Genomic DNA, 23,617 nt, shown 5'->3' on the forward strand with positions numbered 1-23,617 from the left:
TGTTATGAATATGATAATGGCTACACCTGGTCGCTCACAGGCTGGATGGAATATGCTCCATATTTCCTCCACATGTAATCTACTCAGATTTCTGTGCCGTGAGTGCAAAGTCCAAATGGGTCAGTTTGGGACCACAGAAATTGATTTCAAAAGGTGATCAGAATTATTCCTGGTGACTCAAAAAAAAAAAAAAAAAATCTTACATATGGTTTGCTCCAAATATCAAACGTTTTCTACTTGTTCAGATTTAAGACTGCACAACGTTTCATCAGTAAGAGCCCTTACTTGGGTATTATTATGCCATTGGATGTGGTGAAACTTTTACTTGGCAACCTTTAGAGACACATTGTTTCAAATTATGATTTACAAATCCATAGATCTATTGTATATGTTTCTGTGAGCCACCTAACCCCCTCCCTACACCAGGGAGATTACGCTTGGTCTTCACAGCTCCTCAGCGCTGTGACAGAAGCATACCTCGAATGACGGCAGCTGTTCTCTCAGCGACAACATAATGCATGTCGAGATATAGCGCAACAAAGTGTGCTTACATCTCATAAAGACATCAAAATAGGAGTCAAAGCCTTCAAGAGCCTGACCCAAGTAGTCCCCGAGGCTTCGAGCATGCTGATCATTTTCAGCCCGGTTTGCTGAAGTGTAAAACGTGCCTGGTGGCAACATACAATGACACGGTAGGCAGCAGCGACAGGTGGAGGGGTCCGTTTTAATGCGGCACCCTATAGGGTTTGAAATACAAGGTTAACTGGTGGGTGACAGGGTGTTGAAGTAAGCTCGGAGACGGCGAACCACGGTGTTGCGATTTGACCCCGTGAGAAAACAGGGGGAAGAGGAGCATGGCAAATGTCAAAGGACGTGTGGATAAAAGCCCTTGTTTGCTCTGTAGATCTGTCGTTTACAACTTGACTACATACCAGGTCAGGCCGTAATAATGAGCAGACTGAGGCATTTGCCATGTCGCCACAGGTCTTGTCTTTGAAACCCCCGGCATCTTAAGGGCACTTATGTCAAGCCAACAAGCCTTTGAAATGAATTAGAAATTGGTCCCTGTAGCTTTGTTGCTGAAGCACTGGACAACATGAAGTTCAAGGTTCCTTCTCAGCTGTAGGTTAACCAGTGAATGGATCAATAGATTTCCAACTGAAATGCTTGGATTTTCATTGGCGCTCCAATTATCTAATATTTGAATGCTTTGCCGATCACTTTTAGAAATTTTAATGCTTTGGACTGGATTGGACTCAGATGTTCATGAGAAACAGCAGTGAACTCGCTCGGCCCTCGTGACAAAAGCCGAAAACGAGTTCAGCTGGTTTCCGGAGGTGAATATTGGCATTCACATTCCACGGCCGGCTAGTGTGACGAAGAGGTGTCTACATTACCTCATCTATATCCTCGGCCAGAATGTCACAGGTCACATGGCCTTCACTGACATGCAAGGTGATATATATATTGCTCTCGGGGAAGGCTACTGAAATGTAACATTCCCTCGCTCTTCCTCAGTTTGCCATCTGTCCACAGTGCGACCGACTGAGCGAGTGGAGCCGTGTACTGAGCTGATTGTCTTCAGCTCGACTCTTAAAATCAAACCAGTCATGGACAGAACTGCTTTAGAGCCCAAACACTCTTTCAGTCGACCTGCATCTGGGTGGAAAGACAATTTAATCCCAAACTAACCCAGACTGGTTACAAGGATCTCTTATCATTTCACTTGTCATTTCACTTGTCTTTATCTTCATTTTCTCTCTCTCTCTCTCTCTCTCTCTCTCTCTATATATATATATATATATATATATATATATATATATATATATATATATATATATATATATATATATATATATATATATATATATATATATATATATATATATATATATATATACACACACACACACACACACGTACATATACATGTTATTTTTTAAATTATTTTATGGCCGGTCCATTCAGTTTTATTGAATAATTTGAGCCTGGGTTGAAAAAAAAAAAAAAAAAGGGTGGTAAAATGGGTGAGGACATTTTCTTTTTACTGACTTTACCTGCAGGATCGCTAAGTATACTTATGAAACAGAGAACTAAAAAACATCATATCAGCATCTTCAACTGTGTGTGTCGACCTGCTATTGCAGCCTTAGTGCCTAAATTCATCAAATAACACAAATTGGACTAATGTGTTTGAGTTTCTTACTTGTGCTTACAGTTCACAGTTCTTGAAATGTATGGTTACATCGGCACAGAAACAAACATTACACTTCTAAAACACAGCACAGTATTAAGATATGGCAGTAGGTCACAAACATCTGGGCCCTGGCATCTTCAAACTGTGTCTGGTTGAGGTCCTTTCACAAATTTCAGATGCAAATGAGTGCACGCACACAGAGAAAGAGAGAGGGAGAGAGATTAAACCAAAACGTAATGTTTCCTGTCAAATCAGTCACATCACAGCCCTTCGGATTTAATGTGACGCTGCTTAAATGGGGCCTGACCCGTCAACCATCCTGAGCATCACTTCAGGCAGTTTAACGGTGTCATACACAGCAATTTATCAGCCAAGTACATTAGCATTTGTCATTTGATATATATATTTTTTTTATTCTTTTATTATTGCAGGTCTGATTTTGGGCAAATGTTTGGTTCTGACTACTTCCTCCATCACTGGCTCAAACGCTGCCATCTCAAATGTACTTTAAACCATTTGCTTTTCCTCTTAAACCCAGAAAACCAGACAGGGCTGCATATGTGCTTAATGATGCGTTTAAGCACACTATACATAATCTATTTTGACTGACACTAAATCTCCCAGTCCTGTCTGCTCTCTTGGCTCTTTCAGACAGAGACGCTGATAAATGTAGCTCCAAAACTCAATATGCTGCCAAAACGTATTATTTACCAAACCGCCGTAGGAGACAAGGCAGCAACCTCTGCAGGAGGACTTTTTTTTAAGATTGGCAGGCTTTCAGGTGAGGGATCAAAGTTTTTTTATTTATTTATTTTTTTAATGGACATTTGATGGCTTCAGCAGTAATGGGTGTGATGTAATGCAATCAGGAAACGTTCCCCATAAGCCACAGAGAAACACATCCATTCTCAGGATGTGTATTTTAAGGTTGGCTCACGGTGGAAGGCAGCGGGGCCCACGGCTCCCAAAACGGGGGGTTTTGAAATGGGATGAAGGGGGGGGGGGATGAGTGGTCGGAGAGGGGTGTGACGGCAGGAGGTGGTAGGTGTAGCAGGTTTTTTTTTTTTTTTTGTAACTCAATGACAGTGAGAAACTCTGGTAGTAAATCTTAGTAGGGTAAAGGGTCCATGTTGTGCTTTCATTCGAAGTGAACAGTGAGTGTTTGAGGCATCAGGGATAGCAGCTTTTGATGAGTTATAGAGTTGAGCTGGCTTGACTGATGTCTCCGTTGTATGAAAGAGGGATTTACTGCCTCGAGTGTCATATAGCAGGATGGTGGCAGTGAAAGAAGGGGGGTGGGGGGGGGTTGTAAAGTGCTGTTAAGGGTGCAGAGGCGGAAGCTTAGTGTGTTTGGGGCCCCATGTAAAATAGAAGGTAGTAGGGAGAGGAGTCTTGGTAAGATCAGTTGGCATGCTGTCCTGTTTATCGGAGGGATGTGAGGCACAGAGCAAAGGCTCAGCCAGGAAGGAATGAGCAGAGTCATCGGGCTTCTGTAACACGACGCCTTGTCTTGATCGCCTGTAGCAGCTGGGCAGCCACCGTATCTGTGCAAGTGTGTGCATCCCCGGTCTGTGTGTGTGTGTGTGTGTGGTGTGAATGCATCGTTTTCTGTTCAAGCGAGACGGTTTGAGTTGGGCATTGCCCTGCGTTAACGTGTGCGATCAGGGGCGATGACTGTCACGGTCCGTCCTGTTGTGTTGGTGGCTCAGTTTGCCTCTGTGTTGTTACACATGTGAGCTCCATTTCCCCGTAATCAGCTCGTTTGTGTGTTGGTGATTATTGCTGTACCTGTGTAGTCTCAGAAAATGTGCACACTGGCTTCAGTAGCTGCAAGTGGATGTCAAAAGGCAACACCCAGATTCGATTACTCACTGATTTGCTTTCTAATGATCTGGGATCTCGAGGGGTTTTGCTGCACTGTTGTGAATCCAAAAAGGTTTTCTTGAATCATTTCAATTGACTATAGCCATCAACGTGGTGCAAACATTGCAAAAATATATATTGAAACTGCTCCTCCCCTTTAAGTGATATATTTAAATAGATATTTGCACACACATTTTTTTTCTTTCATGATAAAAGTAAAAAACTAAAACATATCAGTGACAGCTTTTGTTTTAACTATTCCAAAACATTTTCTATTCAAACTATATACTGCATTATTTTGTCCGTAGCAGCTTTCTAACCTTAGCTGCTTCAGGTTTAAACCAAGTCAACTCAACCGGTTGCTAAACAGATCAAAGGACGTAAGCAAATGCCACTTGGACCCAGCGAAGACCGTCTGCTAAGCTAATAAGTAATCTGATGTACGCAAGTAATGTCATGGTCTCTTTAGAAGGGTGGGAAAGTCCAAGCTGTCGCCCCGAGTCCGTCCAGTCATTTTGTTACCGTCTTGACACTTTTAGGTGCTTGTGGCGTGGTGAAAGGTGTCACATCAGAAATGTAGGGTGAAGGTGGAGGGCGGGAATGAGTGAGGGTGCAGACGCAGATCAAAGCCAGCGGAGATCTGCGATCAGTCCTAACCCAGCAGTTGGGGTTAGTTAACAGGTGGTTCTTCATCACAGGTTTCATTTCAACGAACTTTATTTAGTTTACACCCCCCCCCCCAAAAAAAAAAGACATTTACAGATGTTATTAAATCTGAAGGACAAATCATAGAAACTTTTTTTTTAATCTTCTTCTGCCTCTTGCACAGTAATGCAGAAATATACGCCATTAACTGGTCATCTGAAAATTTGGTTATTTGAAAGACCATGGTCATGTAAATTCTACACCAACATAAACTTTGACTGTTGTTTGAAATAAGTTGTTAAAAAAAAACACATTGTTTTTGTTGTGGAGGGAAAGAAAGATAAAATGTTTTTGTTGTATTTGATTCATTTCACACCAATCATTCATTACCAATAATTACTGTGTATATTTTTACACAGTTTTAGTCAATTTAGATAAAAAAGAAAATAAATTTACTGATACATTTTCTTGAGTAATTGGTCCAAAATATTAATAATAAATAATAATAAATATTATTATTATTATTATTATTTTTTTTTTTTTTTTTTTTTGTCGTCCCTCCAGCTTCTTCTAGGGAAACCCTGGTGAGGCGGTATCCCTTCGCGATGCGAAGATGGCAACCCTGCTCCCTCCCCCAGGCATCTCTGCGTTCCGCCCCTTCACTGAGAAGTCACTGGCGGAGATCGAGAGGCTCAAGGAGGAAGCAGAAAAGGCCTCAGAAGTAGAGGGTGATGAGGGGAAAGAGCCAGAAACCCCAAATGCAGACCTGGAGGCGGGCAAGAGTCTGCCCATGATCTACGGAGACCCTCCACCAGAGCTGCTCAACACACCCCTGGAGGACCTGGACCCCTTCTACAGAGCACAGAAAGTCAGTCTCGGATCATCTGAGTCAATATGGCAAAAAAACAAAACAAGAAAAAGAACCAAAAAACATACATAGTCTTTAATGAGCTTGACTTGACATCTCCATAGTCTTACATTTCAAAAAATTTTTTTTTGGTCTTGCACTCACATTTATACAGATCATCTTTGTAATTTTCAGACATTCGTTGTGATCAGCAAAGGAAACACGATCTACAGGTTCAACGCCGAACCAGCTTGCTACATTCTGAGCCCCTTTAGTTTGGTTAGAAGAGGAGCCATCAAAATTCTCATACATTCATATCCTTTCAACTGTTCTTGCCTAAATTGTGTCGAAAAGGCAGAGGAGTCTGTTTAAACTGTACATATGGGATCTATTCTGTTTCCTTAATCCTGAATTAAATTATTTAGCATGTTCATCATGTTAACCATTCTGTCGAACTGCGTGTTCATGACGATGAGCAACCCTCCAGCATGGAGTAAAACCGTTGAGTGAGTAATTCCTCATCTCCTGATGGTGTTTGTGTTTTGTTTTGTTTTTTTTTAATCACTTTACTCACTCGAGCATCATAACTTCCCTCCAGGTATGTTTTTACCGGCATTTACACCTTTGAGGCAACAGTCAAAGTGTTGTCCAGAGGTTTCTGTGTTGGATCTTTTACATTCCTTCGAGATCCATGGAACTGGCTGGATTTCATGGTGATCAGCATGGCGTAAGTATCTGAGGGCCCTTTAAACCAAACTATGAAGTCACCTTTGATAGCAGGACACTTTTCAGTTTATCAATTATTATGAAAGTGACATTGTGATATTGTGCCAGTTTATATTATTTTTTTAATGCATTTTATATCCACAGTAGAATTTGAATCGACTCCAAACAGGAAAATTAACATGTTGAAAACATACTGGATCTGAGATGCAGTTTCCTTTCATGTCCTTCCTCAGATATGTCACTGAGTTTGTTGACCTTGGCAACGTGTCAGCCCTCAGGACGTTTCGTGTACTTCGAGCCCTTAAAACAATTACTGTGATTCCTGGTAAAAAAAAAAAAATTAAAATAATATATTTCATTTGTGTATCAATCTGTGTGTGTGACTGAGTGTTGGATGTTTTCATTTAGTTTCTCTGTTCTTTTGTAATTGTAGATAAATCGGGTAACTGTGCTCAGTGTTAAATGAATAATGTGCGACATTGACCTTCAGTGCCACTGACACACACTTTACTTGGATTTTCTCAGGTTTGAAAACCATCGTGGCCGCTTTAATGCAGTCGGTGAAGAAGATGGTGGACGTCATGATACTGACCGTCTTTGCGCTTGCGGTTTTCGCTCTGGTTGGCCTTCAGCTTTTTATGGGAAACCTGCGTCAGAAATGTGTACGCTGGCCAATTGATTTCAATGAAACAGAATCTTTTAACGCCACGTCAACATTCAACGACACCATGTTGCTGAACAACACGATGGGGAATAGAACCGATCCCAACAGTACCTTCAATTTCATGGAATATATAGAAAACACAGGTATGTTTCTTGTGTCTCCTGTTTCTTATTTAAGCTTTGATGTTGTGTCTTCAACTTGAATAGATCTCAGTCTTGGTTTTCTTGATTTATTTATCTTTTTTAGAGAATTACTATTATGTGGAAGGCAGTCTTGATGCTCTGATTTGTGGAAACAGCTCCGATGCTGGGTAAGTGCCATCCACCCCGAGATCACCATGTTAATTCATGTTCATTTAATCAGGCTGAACTAAGCTGTTTGTTTCAGCGTAACTTCTTGACATTTCTCATGATGTGTCATGAGATTTGTGGGAACTAATGTTGCACACTCACTCTCCTTCCCTGTTGATAGGAGGTGCCCAGAAGGATACACATGCATTAAGGCTGGGAGGAACCCCAACTTTGGATACACCAGCTTTGACTCTTTCGGCTGGGCCTTCCTGGCCCTCTTCAGGCTCATGACCCAGGACTATTGGGAGAATCTCTTCCAGCTGGTTGGCAGCTTCTTCCTTTCACACATATGCCCTCTTTCTGGGAACTTTTTTGTTTCAAAGTAAAAGCCGTGAAAAGAATCTTGTCTTTAGTTCTCGTAGCTTCTTTTTTGCTCCAAACACAGATCCTGCGGGCGGCTGGAAAGACGTACATGCTGTTCTTTGTGGTGATTATCTTTCTGGGTTCCTTCTACCTCATCAACCTCATCCTGGCTGTGGTAGCCATGGCCTATGAAGAGCAGAATCAGGCGTCCCAACGAGAGGCTATTGAGAAAGAGGAGGAATTCCAGCGGCTACTAGAGCAACTCAAGAATCGAGAACAGGTAAAAATCAGACCAGCTAGAGATGCATCCAAAAGTCGTGACAAACCAAACCACTTCATTGAGATAGCGACGTTATTTCATCAGCATTTAAAATTGACCAACACCCTGAGTTCTTACTGGGATGATGCAGATATAGTTAGTTTGACATATCTGCTCACATCGTCCTCAAGTGCTGAACTGTAAAGCCTCTATGAGAACTTCAAACAGGTGTTTGTGTAGTTGGCAGGATATAAAAGTGTTAGAATAAATGATATTTGCTGCACCAGGCTCAACTCCTCGGGAGCCGAGCCACTTTAACCAGTCTGAAGTCGCACAGTCATCACACGACGTCTGAGCTGGCGGACGACGAGCAGAGTCTCGACCGTGATGAATTCATCAAGGATTGCAACGGGAGAATCATTCCCCATCTGCTCGTCAGAGCGCCCACCATGGTCGAAGTGAGTTCATTTCAGCAGATTGTTTTCATCAACAAGGACTCGATGTGTGCTCAAAGTCTCTCAACACATTTTACAGTCTGCTGCAGATTATGAACTCAGAGAGAAGTCACTGTGCTCTGAGCACAGCGTGCTTCAAGTGGAGGGAGCAGGGCTGACACAGAGACCTGCTAGTACTTTGACTGTGCTGACTGCTGCTGCTATGGAAGGTACCTTATGGAAACTTGAATTTTCCTGCATAAACACGGCTTATTTACTTTTGAATATTGTATATATTGCATATCTATCTCAGACTACCCCACAGGAACTAGATGATACAACTCCACGGGGCCTATTTCGGGGGAACTGTTTTTATGTTATGCAGCTGGGAAGTGTGTATCTAGTAGTAAGTGTCAAGTGCCATCAGGGAATGAAGAAATACGCAAGGCTTAGTTGTGGGTTCATGGAGGCGATGCTCTAATGTGGGCTCTAATTGCTTAGATTATCAAGCAGTTGTAAACATTATACACTTATTTTTCCAAGGCTAATACAGTAGCATTGTCTAGAGCTGGCCTCGATCGGGCAGGCAGAATCTCCCCCCTCACAGTGTTAAGCTTGGGCTATTTCAGCTCACCTGTGACGTGGCTTTGTTAGATTTAAATATAATCCATACGCATTGATAAAACTGATGGCAGGCTCGCTGATAGTTTTTCCCTCTCTGTCTGTGTTTGTCTAGAGTTGGAGGAGGGTCAGAGGCCGTGCCCACCCGGGTGGTACAAGTTTGCTGACATTTTCCTGAAGTGGAACTGCTGCAAACAGTGGGTGGTCTTTAAGGAGTGGGTGCACTTTGTGGTGATGGACCCATTTGTCGACTTGGCCATCACCATCTGCATCGTGCTCAACACCCTCTTTATGGCCATGGAGCATTATCCCATGACCCCAGAATTTGACAACATGCTCTCAGTGGGGAATTTGGTGAATATTCAAATCTAGATTTCCTTTCAGAAATTTTCCAACATCTCAAGTTTTGTTTTCTTGTTTTTTTTTTTTTTTTCTCAGTTCTTGTAAAATAAAATCTTCACTTCTTCAGGTTTTCACCGGGATCTTTGCAGCAGAAATGTTTTTCAAGCTCATCGCCATGGACCCCTACTATTACTTCCAAGTTGGATGGAACATTTTCGACAGCATCATCGTCACTCTCAGTCTGGTAGAGTTGGGGCTGGCGAATGTCCAGGGCCTCTCCGTCCTCAGGTCTTTCCGTCTGGTGAGAGACGTTGGTTGAATTTATTTGTGACATCTGCCACAGTGATGGTACCTCTGTTGTTATTTGCTGTCTTTGTTTGGGCATGTGTCTTTTGTTGGCGATAGCTTCGTGTCTTCAAGTTAGCCAAATCCTGGCCCACGCTCAACATGCTGATCAAGATCATCGGTAACTCAGTGGGAGCTTTAGGAAACCTGACTTTGGTGCTGGCCATCATCGTCTTCATCTTCGCTGTGGTGGGCATGCAGCTCTTTGGAAAGAACTACAAGGACTGTGTGTGCAAGATCTCCACAGAGTGTGAGCTGCCGCGCTGGCACATGAACGATTTCTTCCACTCGTTCCTCATCGTGTTTCGCATCCTGTGCGGGGAATGGATCGAGACCATGTGGGACTGCATGGAGGTGGCCGGACCTGCGATGTGCTTGATTGTGTTCATGATGGTCATGGTCATTGGAAATCTTGTGGTAAGTCCAACTAATCGTTAAAGTGTGCTTCTTTAGAATGAAAGAAGAAATTCAACTCAAAGCATTCAACATCCATGTGGTGGAAGTTGCAAGCGTAAGGAGATTTCAGATGTAAAAGCGGGGCCAAGATTTGTACATAAAATTGTGATATGCTTGCACAAGCTTTTCCGCGCTCTTCAGCCTGTACTCAGATCAAACTCAACCACAGCAGCAATATGCAACTGTCCATGCTGTGAAGCTGTAAATGTGACAAGCTGTTTTGTGAAATCTTTCCAAATCTAACGGTTAACTTATCATAATACCAGGAGATTTTGTGGTCTGCATGTCACAGCAAACTATTGTTAAGCCCTCAGCTGAGGAATGCCGAAGACAGACAGACACAGCTGGGAGGAAAAACCTGCGAGCACTGCAGCATATTTGGTGGTACAGTATGAGTAATGACCCAGAGACACAAGACAGACTACAACATATGATGGGTTCGATGCCTTGTGGCATCAATGTTCATCAGAATCTGCGAGAAGACACTCGTAGACGTACATAAAGTGAAATTGGTTTAGCTACACTAACCTGTACTCGCAGCTTCTGAATGAATTTGCATGAGCACGACCACATTGTGACCCTGACATTTTATCTTGGCTTCGGAAGAACAAGGCCTTACAGATCATCGCTCTCAGACATTGTTTCGGCATCATATTCAAAGACTCGAGCCAAAACCATTTCCTGTGAGGTTATTCATAGAATTGAAACGGAAATGGCTCATTGTCAAGTGCTGACAAAAGTACTGAGCCAGTCGCACTGGGCCAGTATTATCATGACTTTTGGGGGTCTCAAACTTCAACCCCCCACTCAACCATGTGCCATTACTCCACTGTACATTCATCTGATGCATGAATGCTCACCATCTCCGCTGACATAAAGGCAAATAGTCCACTTAAACACTTCATGAGAGCCGGGAGGAGGTCGGGGGTTCTATTTAAATCAAATGACTTGTGCGACCAAACAGTGGTTTTGACCTTGGGTACGTGCGAAGATCCGGCTCAAGTAAGCATGCTGCCACTGGAGGAACAAACACAGACAGCTGAGCGAGCAGAGCTCAGGTGGCAGCGGGACTGTACGTTAAGGAAAAGTCATTTGATAGCAGATTGACCTGTAATTGATGAAGGGGTAATCATACTGGGCTATCAGCACCGTGGATTATGGCCCGAAGCAGGTTTAACTTGCATGATGGGGGCACGGTTATCATTTTGTGTTGAGGATCTTTTCTCTTGATACTGAACAGTCTTAAGATGATGATGATTAGAAGGAACAGAATAAATTTTTACTCAAAGCCAGAAGTCATGAGATCAGTTAGTCAGTTGCTTAGCTTAGCATAAAACCAGTGATATTATGTGAAATCAAGATTGTTGGGCATTTTTTCTTTTCAAATTGAACTTCAAATATAATTGCAAATAAGCTTTATGGCCTCTTTTTGTTCAACTCTGCATTTCCAAATGTCAAACTATCCCTTAAAGGTAAAACAAATTATCAGGTTTACCAGAACTGCTTTATAGATGTAGGGTTTTTACTTCGTATTACTTTGTGCAACTTTAATACTAGAAATGATATAAGCTCCGCTGTCGGCCGTGTGTTGTGTGCAGATCATCCTCTCTCCTCGGGCCTTTATTACTGATTCACAGCTCTGACACTAGCATGAAAGAGATCAGTCTGCTACTGGCCCTTGTAACCATGATCTCCCGCTAAACCTGCGAAATGAGAACCGAGAAATTGACTAACAGGTTTAAGAAACTAAAGATAGCCACGTCTGCAACAGGAGGCAGACGACATAATTTTTACTGATGTATCATCACAGGACCAATCTGATATGTGATGTGTACTTGAGATAGTCCAGACTCTGTTCTGTCCAGGCAACGTCGGCATGCTTTGACCCAGCAGTCTGTCAAGTTTTCACTCACCCTTAAATGTGAAAAAAGTTTTTATTATCCACTGATAAACTGTATAATTTTATCTAATTGTATAATTTATCTTGCAATGTAGATTATGTTTTTCATATAAAGGAACGATTGAAGGTGCATTCTTATGGTTGAAATAGCAGATTTAAATTAGATATTTTTCATTACTTTCATCACTCCTTTATGTTTCTGTCCTCAGGTGTTGAACCTCTTCCTGGCCTTGCTGCTCAGCTCATTCAGTGGCGACAACCTCTCAGCAGGAGACGATGATGGAGAGATCAACAACCTCCAGATCGCCATCGGCAGGCTGACGCGGGGCATCGACTGGTCCAAGGCGTTCGTCATGCGGGTGGTCCTCCAGATTCTTCACAGAGAGCCCAAGGAGCCCGAGGAGGAAATGGAGGGAATCGAAATGAACCACTTGGACACCAGTCAGAATATCAAAATGGCAGATGGGATAGCTAATTGTGTAGTCGAAAGCCAGCCTTCTGAACTTACTGTGGATGGAGAGCTCAGTCTCAATGTGCCGATCGCTCAGGGAGAGTCAGACTTTGAAAACTTGGACGACGATGATGAATACGAGGAGGATGATGGCGATGATTCTGACTCAGAGATTCTGACTCAGAAAAATGACCAACGAAACACAGTAAGGAATCTATCTCTCCATCTAAAGATGGATTTTTCTCAACAACAGGCTGATCCCTCTGGCTGGTTTTCTCACTTTGTTGCTCTGTCAATCATCTCATCTTACTAGCGCACATACAGTATGCTTAAACAATCAGGATACAGTTACGTAGTCGTAAAGGAAGCCTTCTTTCATCTTCTTTCATGACACTAACACAAGCAGAAAACCATCTGCCGTCTGACAAACCAAGACCCAGACTGAGCGAGAGCTGACCAGGATGAGTCGGGTACAATATAGTAGTTTTCTGAGATAAAATTTCCCACGATGAATGTGACATTTCCCTTGCACCATGTTTTGCTTTATCACTCTTATTGGAACATTTATTTTGATTATGACTCCCAGCAAAGTTTTAATCTGAGCAAGAGTTTCAGAATAACTTAAGACGTTACTGATAAGCAGAGCAAATGCGAGTTTTGTTTTTGCTACCGCGGTTTGCTTTGAGGAAACATTGGAGGTTGATGAGAGGAATGTCCACCAATTATGTGAAAAAATAAATAAATAAATAAATAAAAATTGGGAGGAAATGATACCTGTGCAGGATGGTGTGTCATATATCTTATGAACACTCACTGACGCTCATTTTTATTGCTTTATTTCAGGAAAACTCTGAACATAAAACGACCATGCATAAAAGTCTGAAAGTAAGTAACTGCAGATGTTCATGTGATCATTTTGCCTCTGAACAACATTTGTCACCTAAATCATATATATTTTATACTGAAGGATGAAAAATGTGAAGTTGTTCACTTTATCTGGACTCTACTGCAGATAAATTGGAAATAATTTGTAACTCTGCACTTGTGATTCTTCCAGCTGATGGGTGCTTTGAGTGATGGGGATTCTTCAGTATGCAGCACAGTGGACTACAGACCGCCTGAGCCTGAACCTGAAGAAGAAGAAGAAGAAGAGCCGGAGCCAGAGGAACCGGAGAACTGCTTCACTGATAGTATGAGCAATCTGTAAAGCAGAACTAAGGAACCGTAATTATTACCAGCATTTAATGGTAATCCCTTCCTCTCTCCTCAGATTGTGTGAGCCGCTGGCCATGTCTGACTGTGGACATCACTCAAAGTAGAGGGAAGAAATGGTGGAACCTCCGCAGGACGTGCTTCACCATTGTGGAGCATGACTGGTTTGAAACCTTCATCATCCTGATGATCTTGCTAAGCAGCGGAGCTCTGGTACGTGCTGTCGCCAGTGTAACAAATTTAGAAATGTTTTATCATGGCATTGAGATACCCTCATACCGTTTGGACTTGTATCTAGGTATCAAATGTCGTCTTTTGGCAGGCATTTGAAGACATAAACATAGAAAGACGCCGAACCATCAAAATTATTTTGGAATATGCTGACAAAGTTTTCACCTACATCTTTATCATCGAGATGCTCCTTAAATGGGTGGCATACGGCTTCAAGACCTACTTCACCAACGCCTGGTGTTGGCTAGACTTTTTCATCGTAGATGTAAGTTTTGCTGTCTCGTTTTATGCCTCGGCCCGTACGTGAAACTTTCGACAGAACATGCACATAAATAGGTCTGATAAAGTCTGTGGTAACACTTGAATAGGAAATGTGTTGTTTCTGTCCCAGATCTCGCTGATAAGTTTGGTGGCCAACTGGCTTGGCTACTCCGACCTTGGCCCGATCAAATCCCTCAGAACGCTCAGGGCACTAAGGCCTCTCCGAGCGCTGTCGAGATTTGAAGGAATGAGGGTAAGATTTTAGCTCACAATTTGAGCAATGTGCACGGCTAATGTTGGTTTTGAGTGGTTAATGCGTTCTTGTACTAATATGACAAGCTGTTTCCTGTTGTGTTTACTGTGTGCATGCTCACGCCGTGGCTGCTTTAACAGAGCTGGCAGAGGTAAGAGTCTCAGAGGTAACTGAGAATTTCGTTGACTCATACCAAGCTTTTGCAGGCCCACAAAATAAAATACAGAGAAAAGCTCTCTGAACATGTCTAACAAAGTCCTCTCTGTCGGGCAGGTGGTGGTGAACGCTCTAATCGGGGCGATTCCCTCCATCTTCAATGTGCTTCTGGTGTGCTTGATCTTCTGGCTCATCTTCAGCATCATGGGAGTTAACCTGTTTGCCGGCAAGTTCTACCGATGCATCAACACCACCACGGGGGAGCTCTTCCCCATGACCGAAGTGAACAACAGGAGCGACTGCATGGCCGTCAAAGAAGCCACGCAGGGGGCCCGCTGGGTCAACGTCAAGGTCAACTATGACAACGTTGGGAAAGGCTACCTGTCCCTGCTTCAAGTGGTGAGTGGTGCTGCCGGGAGAAGCCTTTTAAGGTGCTGACTGCGGCGTAACACGTGTTGAAACAATGGTCTCTGTGTTTGCAGGCAACTTTTAAAGGCTGGATGGACATCATGTATGCTGCTGTTGACTCAAGAGAGGTAAATACTGACAAATGCATACATATTCATTTTAGATTTGCTTAAAAAAATGCATTTGGCAAAACATTTTAAACAATAATTTTCTAAAAATATAATGAATTGTATAAAAATAGTGTCAGTAACATTAAAAAATCCAGTTGCTTCGTCCTCGGCTCATTCTATATTTTCCTTCCCCTTTCTAACTTTAAGGTAATTAAATGTAAATGAAATATATATATGTGTCCGATGGGAATGGTATAGTGAGTCCCACGTCTCTGGATCAACAAGCGTCCCTCTTGACTGGTATCAAATTCCACTTTAACCTTTTTACCCTGTGACCTCTTACAGTAACTACTAATAACAAAAGTTAATATGCTATTCAATTAAATGGTCTCTTCCTTTTAGGTGGAGGAGCAGCCGTCTTATGAGATCAACCTCTACATGTACATGTACTTTGTCATCTTCATCATCTTTGGCTCTTTCTTTACACTCAACCTCTTCATTGGTGTGATTATTGATAATTTCAACCAACAGAAGAAAAAGATAAGTACCCCACTTTTATGATTTTATGCCTTCTCCAATACATTAGGGATTTTGGCTTGAAATACCTATAATAATCTTTGTATTATGTTATGTCTGCACTTTGGAGATAAAGACATATTCATGACTGAGGAGCAAAAAAAATACTACGACGCCATGAAGAAACTTGGCTCCAAGAAGCCACAGAAGCCAATTCCACGTCCAACAGTAAGTAATTTGTGATTTCTGATGGGAATAGTAGTAATGTAATTTAAGAAACAATTCATTGCCATTTAATAGTTAAGTTGTGTGTTGTTGAAGTATGAACAAGTTCAACCAAAATGATTACATATCAGGTCAGCGTGCATGGCATGTGTGGTGATGTCATCGGTGACCCCTGCCCTGACCTTTTCTCCACGCTGCTGGTGTGAACACGCCAAATGACCTGATTGGGTGTGTGTTTCCCAACCCCTGCCCTGACCTCAACCCCTGCTCATCGCTCTCTCTCTCCCTTTTGACCTGTAGAACCGAATCCAGGGCATGGTGTTTGACTTCATCAGTCAGCAGTTCTTTGACATCTTCATCATGGTGCTCATCTGCCTCAATATGGTGACCATGATGGTGGAAACAGACAATCAGAGTGCCGAGAAGGAGGACTTCCTCTTTAAATTAAACGTGGCTTTCATTGTTGTCTTCACGGGAGAGTGTATGTTGAAGCTCTTCGCCCTGCGACATTACTTCTTCACCAATGGATGGAACATTTTTGATTTTGTTGTGGTCATTCTGTCCATAGCAGGTGGGTACCTAATTTATTAGAAGCCTTTCTAAAACACTCCAAACAAAAAATGGCTCTCTCTGATTGCAGCTTATTTCTTTTTATTTCAGGTACAATGCTCTCAGACCTGATTGAAAAATACTTTGTGTCACCGACGCTGTTCAGAGTCATCAGACTGGCCAGAATAGGCCGGATTCTACGTCTCATTAAAGGAGCTAAGGGCATTCGGACACTTCTCTTTGCTTTAATGATGTCACTTCCTGCTCTATTCAATATTGGCCTCTTGCTCTTCCTCATCATGTTCATCTTTTCTATACTTGGCATGTCAAACTTTGCTTATGTCAAGAAAGAGGCTGGAGTTGATGACATATTTAACTTTGAGACGTTTGGTGGCAGCATCATCTGCTTGTTTCAGATGACGACGTCAGCCGGCTGGGACGGGCTCCTCCTTCCCATGTTGAACAGAGAGGCCCCGGACTGTGATCCAGACTTTGAGAACCCAGGCACTGACGTCAAGGGCAACTGTGGCAGCCCGGGTATGGGCATGATGTTCTTCTGCAGCTACATCATCATCTCATTCTTGGTGGTGGTGAATATGTACATTGCCATCATCTTGGAGAACTTCAATGTTGCGCAGGAGGAGAGTGGCGATCCGCTCTGTGAGGAGGACTTTGAGATGTTCAACGAAACTTGGGAGAAGTTCGATTTGGACGGAACTCAGTTCATTGAGTACAGCCAGCTCTCGGATTTTTGTGATGCCTTGCAAGAGCCGCTGAGGGTGGCCAAACCCAACCGGCTTCGCCTGATCGAAATGGATCTGCCCCTGGTCATTGGGGACAGGATCCACTGCCTGGATGTCCTGTTGGCCGTCACACAGAATGTTTTGGGAGACACGGTGGAGATGGCAGCGATGCGAGAGAGCATCGAGGCCAAATTCATCCTGAGCAACCCCACCTCGGACTCGTTTGCGCCGATCACAACAACAGTGCGCCACAAGGAAGAGAAGACCGCCGCCGTCGTCATTCAGAGAGCTTACCGGTGTCACCTGCTGAAACGCTGCATACGTCACGCTGCCTTCATGCACCGCTCAAAGGTGACAGGGAGGAAGGACGAAGGGGAAGAGCCACCGGAAAAAAAGGGGCTGCTCGCACACAAGCTGGGAGTGCTCTACGGCAGCAACGAGGACCTGGCTGAGGAAATGGAGCAGGCTGCTTTAGAGGCTTTAGCGAGCCAAGAGCCTCCCAATGCTGAGAAACTACCGGAGTACTCAGCAGCCCAAAGTGGTCCAGAACCACCTGAGCCGAACATCATGGTTGTACCTGTAGAAATTACTAATGAGGTTTTGTTACATTCTGCCCCCCACCAACCCCCTTTGACCCTCCAGGAAAACCTGAGAGAGTCAGTTGTATAACAAACAACCCAAAATGATAATGAATTCTTTGTTTTTGTTTTTTTTTACCGCTCCCTCATGATGCAGAGCGTTTTGGCAAAATTGTTGCTATTTAAAGAATTTTCACATTTTCAACATGAAAGCATCCTTTTCAGGTGGAAGTGGAACTGGAGGGCAGGGTTTTCTCTGAAAACAACCACATGAGCAGATATCAACAGTGCCAAAGCTGATTGGAATCATTTCTCAAGAACTTAAAAGCAGCTTCATTTGTTGGTATTTTGCGCCCCGTTGTATACCTTTTTTTTTTTTTTGCCTGTGAAGCTTCGTTGTGTTATTCTGGAGGCAAACTCCCAAAAATAAGCAGATTTGATTTTTCAAAATTATCCACAAACAGCACATAATATATCCCAATATCCCTTCTTTTTTATTGTGACACTGCAGGGAAACCTTTGCTTTTGGTGTGGCTGTTCCCAGAAAACCAAACCGTGCACCCCAGTTTCTGACCAAAGAGCAACTTTTACATCACATGACAAAACCTGAGTTAGCCTTTTCATTTATTTTCACATCTTAAGAACAATTTACCAGAACAAATTCCTATTCCTGCTTACTTAAAGTCACTTTTGTGTGGAATGTCATCGACATCAGTGCTCTACATGCTTATTCTTTCAATTGGACCCTCAATGATTTTCTTTTGGTGAAATTAATTTTGTGTACATGTAAACTATGAATTAAAACTAAATCATATCTGGATTAGATTTGTCCCCGTCCATTGGTGAAATCCTTAGAGCTCTGTTAGTGATGATTAATTAACAAAGGCATGGGCCAGTAAATGCATCAACATGTGTCCCTGATTAGTTCATTCTGACAGCCCAGTTGCACTATTGCACTATTTATATCCCTTCCAGGTCAAATTCGAGTGGTTCACCATGTTTTCTAAGCTGGTTTCTTTACTGATATATGCATGTCATGTAATTGTTTTGTCATTTTTAATTACTTTTAAGTGTTTTTCCCATTCACACATTAGGTGAGCCCAAAACTCAAAGAAATCATTTATACTTTTTCCATCTGGAGGTTTTTCTTTTTCATAGTTCAGGTTTAAATTCAATCTGTGGCTACAAACCTAAGTTGTGATGTTTACAAAACAGAAGTGCTCATCTCCCTGTTCATTTCAGCCATCTCTGCATTTATCTGTTAAATATTAATAATTATAGCAACAGTCCAACTTCTTTGGTGCTTTCTATACATTTTAAATTAAGTTTCTCCTCGGTTGAGGTCAAGTTTATGTTTATGTCCTAAAATGTTGATGAATCAGGATTTTTAAAACAAACAGCGTTGGCATGATGAATAAAAATACCCCAGTTTTCTATGTGTAGATTACATATTTACAAAAAAGAGCTTTATTAATAAGAATCTTTATTATGCAGTGTTAATCTCAAGTCTGTCCTTACACAGAAAAGTTGCTTCACTTGCTGTTGTGTAAGTCTTAAATTTAAAATGTCTTACTCCGATTTTACATGAATAACAAAAGCACTTTTACAGTTGTTGCTCTTTTTTTTTTTTATTTTATTTTATTTTATTGTAGATGATAGCAGATTGTCTCTTCTCACATGTTCAGCGCTGTTGTAACATCAACTCTGGAGGAAATCGCGAATGTTTCCTCTGTGAGGGGTCTCTTTGTCTTATCCTGCTGCCGCCGCATGCCAGTTATTCCTGTCAGAAGTCTGTAATGCGACCTGCAGCAATCCTATTTCAGATTGACACACTGCTGCTGCACCACTTAGCTGTAGTCTCCCCTGATGGTACCATCATATTCACAACACAGCGCCCTCCTTTTGTTTACATTTCTAATGGAGGGAGAACCATACCAGGAGCTTTACTGGCTACACCCACAGCCAGCGTTGCCTGTATATACATTTTCCTTCTGTATTGTATATTTATATCATTTTGTTATTGTACAAAATTGTAACTATATTGTTAGAATAAAGATCTTCTTCTAGGGAAAAGTAGACTGTGTTGTCAGTAGGAGAAACGACCAGAACCTGATGGGCTCTGATTATTTATGGTAATGTGTTCTTTCAGTTTTTCCTTTTTTGTTTTTAAATGCAGAGGTAAAATGTGGTTGCAGTCATTGTAACAGGCGTCGCTATTCAGTGAGGTGGGCGTATGCAGAAATGTAATTCAATTTCTTTGTTTTTTTTTTTTTTAAAGAATGCAGGAACGTGATGGAGCAGAGGAAGAAATAAGGAAGGAACAGGAAAGGAGGTAAAATTAAGGCAGGTGCGGGAGATTGAGATGATGAAAAGGAGGTGGAGCTCACCTCTTCTTCTCCATCTTAACTTTCTCTTTCTTTTTCCTTTTCTCATTCCGACTCCTCTTTTGCCTCCTCCTCCTCTCTTCTCTGTTTTTACCCTCTTTTGAAAATGACCTCCTGTTCTTTTTTTTTTTTTTTGGGTTCCTCTGTCAGTTCTCTTCTTTTCCTAGCTAATGCCGCTCTTACTTTTCGATTCCTTCCTCCAGAAACACGACCTTACTTTTTGCTCTTTCTGACCCTCCGGCACGGATCTCCTTTCTCCCACATTGAATGCTGGATGCTTGTCATTCCCTTCCTCCTTTTTCCCCATGAGTTGGGGTGTGTGCTCGTTCCCTGGATGAGTTTGGTATTCCTCTCACTTTTCACTGGGCTTGATCTGAGGGGGAACATCTCGCTCCTCGCATAGTTTGTCGATTCGCTCTGGTCTTGAAGGGCTTTTGAACGAAGAGCTCACTGGAGGCCACATCTTGTTTTTGAGGTTTGCTTGGCCTGCTACATGGAAAAGGGGGGCTGTATTATTTTAATTTGACGAAATGTGATATCAGTGATGAAGCCCGTGCTCTCTCCGAATGTACTGAATACACTCGTACATGAAGAATAATAAAAAATCTGAGGGAGAGAAATACCTGCATCTAAGCTCATTGAAAATCCCAAACCTGAACTGTGGACCTCAGCCTCGAGCACATCATTTCCTATGTAACTTCATGTAAGCCTTAAACACAGAGCAGATGCTTTGCAGAGATAAAATGATACTGCAAACACAATATGACCTGAGCTTAACAGAGCTTCTTAACTCATTTTTCACTCTCATATGCACAGGATAACCCAAACAAATTAGCATTAAGCAGCTTATAAGAGGCAGGTCTTTCTCTTTGGTATTGGAAGAGACCAAAAACAGAAGTAACAGAGAGGGATTATTGGACTTAAGTTGGCCAGAGACATGAGTCCAAATGAAAGCTAATGTTGCTCCGTCTCTAAGCTGCCTGGTAATAAACAGCTGCTGGGTAACAGGCCCTCCAGTAAACCTGATGGTGATGATGAAACTGCATCTGCCCTACTTGTTGCTACTGCCTCCAAGTGGCCAAAGATTAAATAAAAGTAAAATAATAAAGTAAATAAATAAATAAAATGGGTTGATGGGTACATTTCAAATGAAGCTTTTAGTCATTTTCTTACACTGCTGGGCTTTGTAGTTGGTATGAAACTTTACCAAAACCAGACTGATATTGTATTTGTAACAACATCAACATGTTTGATGACTGAAGCATAAAAAAAAAAAATTTAATCGTTATTTTCTTTCTTTCTTTCTTTACATGCAAAATTCAGATTACCCAGTTCCTCTCTGTGTCAAAACTAATGAGAAATGAGGAGGTTGTGTGATTAATTTCCATATTCTTGTAATTGCCACAGTTGGCCTTTACTGCCTGAAGTTTCGTGAAGTGGTGCCAATTCCAGTCCTACAAGTACCCCCACAGAAGCATAAAAAAGAAGTGATCAAACTAACAAAGACTCTTGTTGTCAGCTGGTCTGAAAATTTTTATTTTTATTTTATTAATATTTGTCTATGGAATATCAGAAATCGTCCTGCACGTGAAAACGTGCAGGACGACTTCAACAAATGTCTTATTACATCCATCCAATAATCTGAAACGCCACAATATTTATCTAGCTTTAATGGAAGGCCACGAAAAGAAGCAAATCTCCGTGTTTGCTTCATGTTTTAAAAGCGGGAACCATCAAATATTAGAAATTTGATCTCCTCTTGTGTTTTAAGCCACCGGTCCCAAACATCTGAGATGTTCTGTGCTGCGTCTCATTAGCATGAACTATTGAAGTGGCGACTGTTTCCGCTCAGTCTATCATTGTTGTTAACCAGATTTTATCTCCTGGTCACACACCGAAACCTGACTAAATCTCACACAGTAGATAAACACTTTTGCTGTCAGATGTAGATTTCCTTTGACAATTAGGGAAATGTGATGCGCTTGACTGACCTGAAAGCTTCACTCTTGACTGGATTTCAATGTTGCATAAAAAGGGCATCTCATCAGCTCTGCAGGTTGAGCCATAAATCACCGTGTTGGACAAAATAAATGTTATCACCTGCAGATAAATGATACAGCACACAAAAATTTAACACAGTTCATTGTGATGTGGATTTGAGTCTGTTCAAGAAGTGGTGAGCCATTTTACAACACTGTGTCTTTCGTAGAAGATGCATTTGATGCCCCTGGGTACCATAAATGACTAACAAAGGTCATGAAGCTACAGCTGCTGCCTGTGGAGATCTGTCTGTCTGTCTGTCTGTCTGTCTGGACCAAAGGACATTTTGGTTTAAAAACACCAGCACAGAGATGCATTAAAATAAGCATTATGCAGAGAAGGAGATAGCGTTGTTCAGACAAGTCAATAGTTAAATAGTTGAAATATTATATTTGCATTTTAACATCTTAACCAACATGGCCTCATCCTGATCGACCCCTCCCAGTGTGACAGCAGCAGAGAAATCTGACTATATGATGTTGAGGCTGTCCATTTTTAAAATTGTCAATGGACCCAAAGGTTTTTTTGTTTGTTTTTTTTTTGTCCTAAAATTAACATGTATGAAAATGCAGCTCAAAGTAACCCTTACTAAAGCAAAAACCATCTATTTAAATTCAAACAAATCAAGCAAGAGACACAATAGTCCAAGTACTGCTGGTGGACTTCTTACGTTGATTGTAAAGTATTAATTTCATCTGTAGGAGTGAATGTTTACAGTAACAAGCGGGGATGACAATCATTGCACGCACACACACACAAATGTAAATATTTTGAATATCAAATATCAGTGAAAACCCCTGATGTTCTTATTTATAACCAGAATATTAACATAACCAACCGCTCTTTGTCAAAAAACAACAAAATGATAGCAGATTTAAAAAAAAAGATATAAACTTTATATATGAAAAAGGCTAAAAAGAGGTTTGTCACCTTCACCACATGATCAATGAGAGCACGACAGCACATATTTTTTAGTCTTTTCTGTTTTGACATTGTATTATCATCTCATGTCAGGCTGACCGAGATGCAAACTCACTTAAGACCTTAATTTTTTTTTTTTTTTACTACATCAAAATGTTTTCATGCCATGGATGTGTGTAACATTGTCCTGCTCCTTGATCAGTTAGTTCCTTATTGAAATCTAACCTTTTCTTGTTCCATTTAATTTTACCCCCAAACTCTTGTCAGACATCACAAGCTGTGTAGAAAAATTGGAAATCTAAAAGTAATAGTTAGTATTGATACTGAAACTCAGATGTTACATAAACGCTTGTATCATGTAACATGTCAACTTGTGCCAAAGCTGGAATCTTTCAAAATCCTTCCCTAAACTGCCTTTCAAATCCCTTACAGTTGCGGTTTCCCTTCATCGTTTCTTCTGTTGATAAAAATGGAGCATGTGTGAATGAAGCTGAAGGCGTTTTTGATGGTAAAAGTGTGGGCTGCAGCTCGGAGTTATTTTGGTTCCTTCTCAGGTCTCTTCCCCTCATTTGCCTGATATTTAAGTGTGTGTTACTGCAGACAGCCCACTCTGGCAGACGGCTCTTT

The 23,617-nt window shown here is 41.7% G+C and overlaps 1 protein-coding gene across 1 annotated transcript; it reads left to right on the plus strand.

Moving 5' to 3' along the window:
• The first annotated feature begins 2,890 nt into the window (after positions 1 to 2,890).
• On the plus strand, positions 2,891 to 17,862 carry scn4aa (sodium channel, voltage-gated, type IV, alpha, a). The gene is made up of 28 exons (XM_029527247.1): positions 2,891 to 2,978; positions 5,270 to 5,573; positions 5,748 to 5,866; positions 5,969 to 6,058; positions 6,151 to 6,279; positions 6,512 to 6,603; positions 6,804 to 7,085; positions 7,189 to 7,252; positions 7,414 to 7,555; positions 7,678 to 7,875; positions 8,142 to 8,312; positions 8,389 to 8,518; positions 9,025 to 9,263; positions 9,379 to 9,552; positions 9,657 to 10,013; positions 12,162 to 12,393; positions 12,436 to 12,608; positions 13,247 to 13,288; positions 13,461 to 13,593; positions 13,674 to 13,828; positions 13,938 to 14,111; positions 14,238 to 14,360; positions 14,634 to 14,915; positions 14,999 to 15,052; positions 15,437 to 15,574; positions 15,674 to 15,778; positions 16,076 to 16,346; positions 16,436 to 17,862. Exons 2-28 carry the CDS (start codon positions 5,319 to 5,321, stop codon positions 17,734 to 17,736), a joined length of 5,625 nt encoding a protein of 1,874 aa, XP_029383107.1. The 5' UTR covers positions 2,891 to 2,978; positions 5,270 to 5,318; the 3' UTR covers positions 17,737 to 17,862.
• The last annotated feature ends 5,755 nt before the right edge of the window (positions 17,863 to 23,617 follow it).

This window comes from Echeneis naucrates, chromosome 19, assembly GCF_900963305.1.
Source record: "Echeneis naucrates chromosome 19, fEcheNa1.1, whole genome shotgun sequence".
In the NCBI taxonomy this organism is placed as follows: Eukaryota; Metazoa; Chordata; class Actinopteri; order Carangiformes; family Echeneidae; genus Echeneis; species Echeneis naucrates.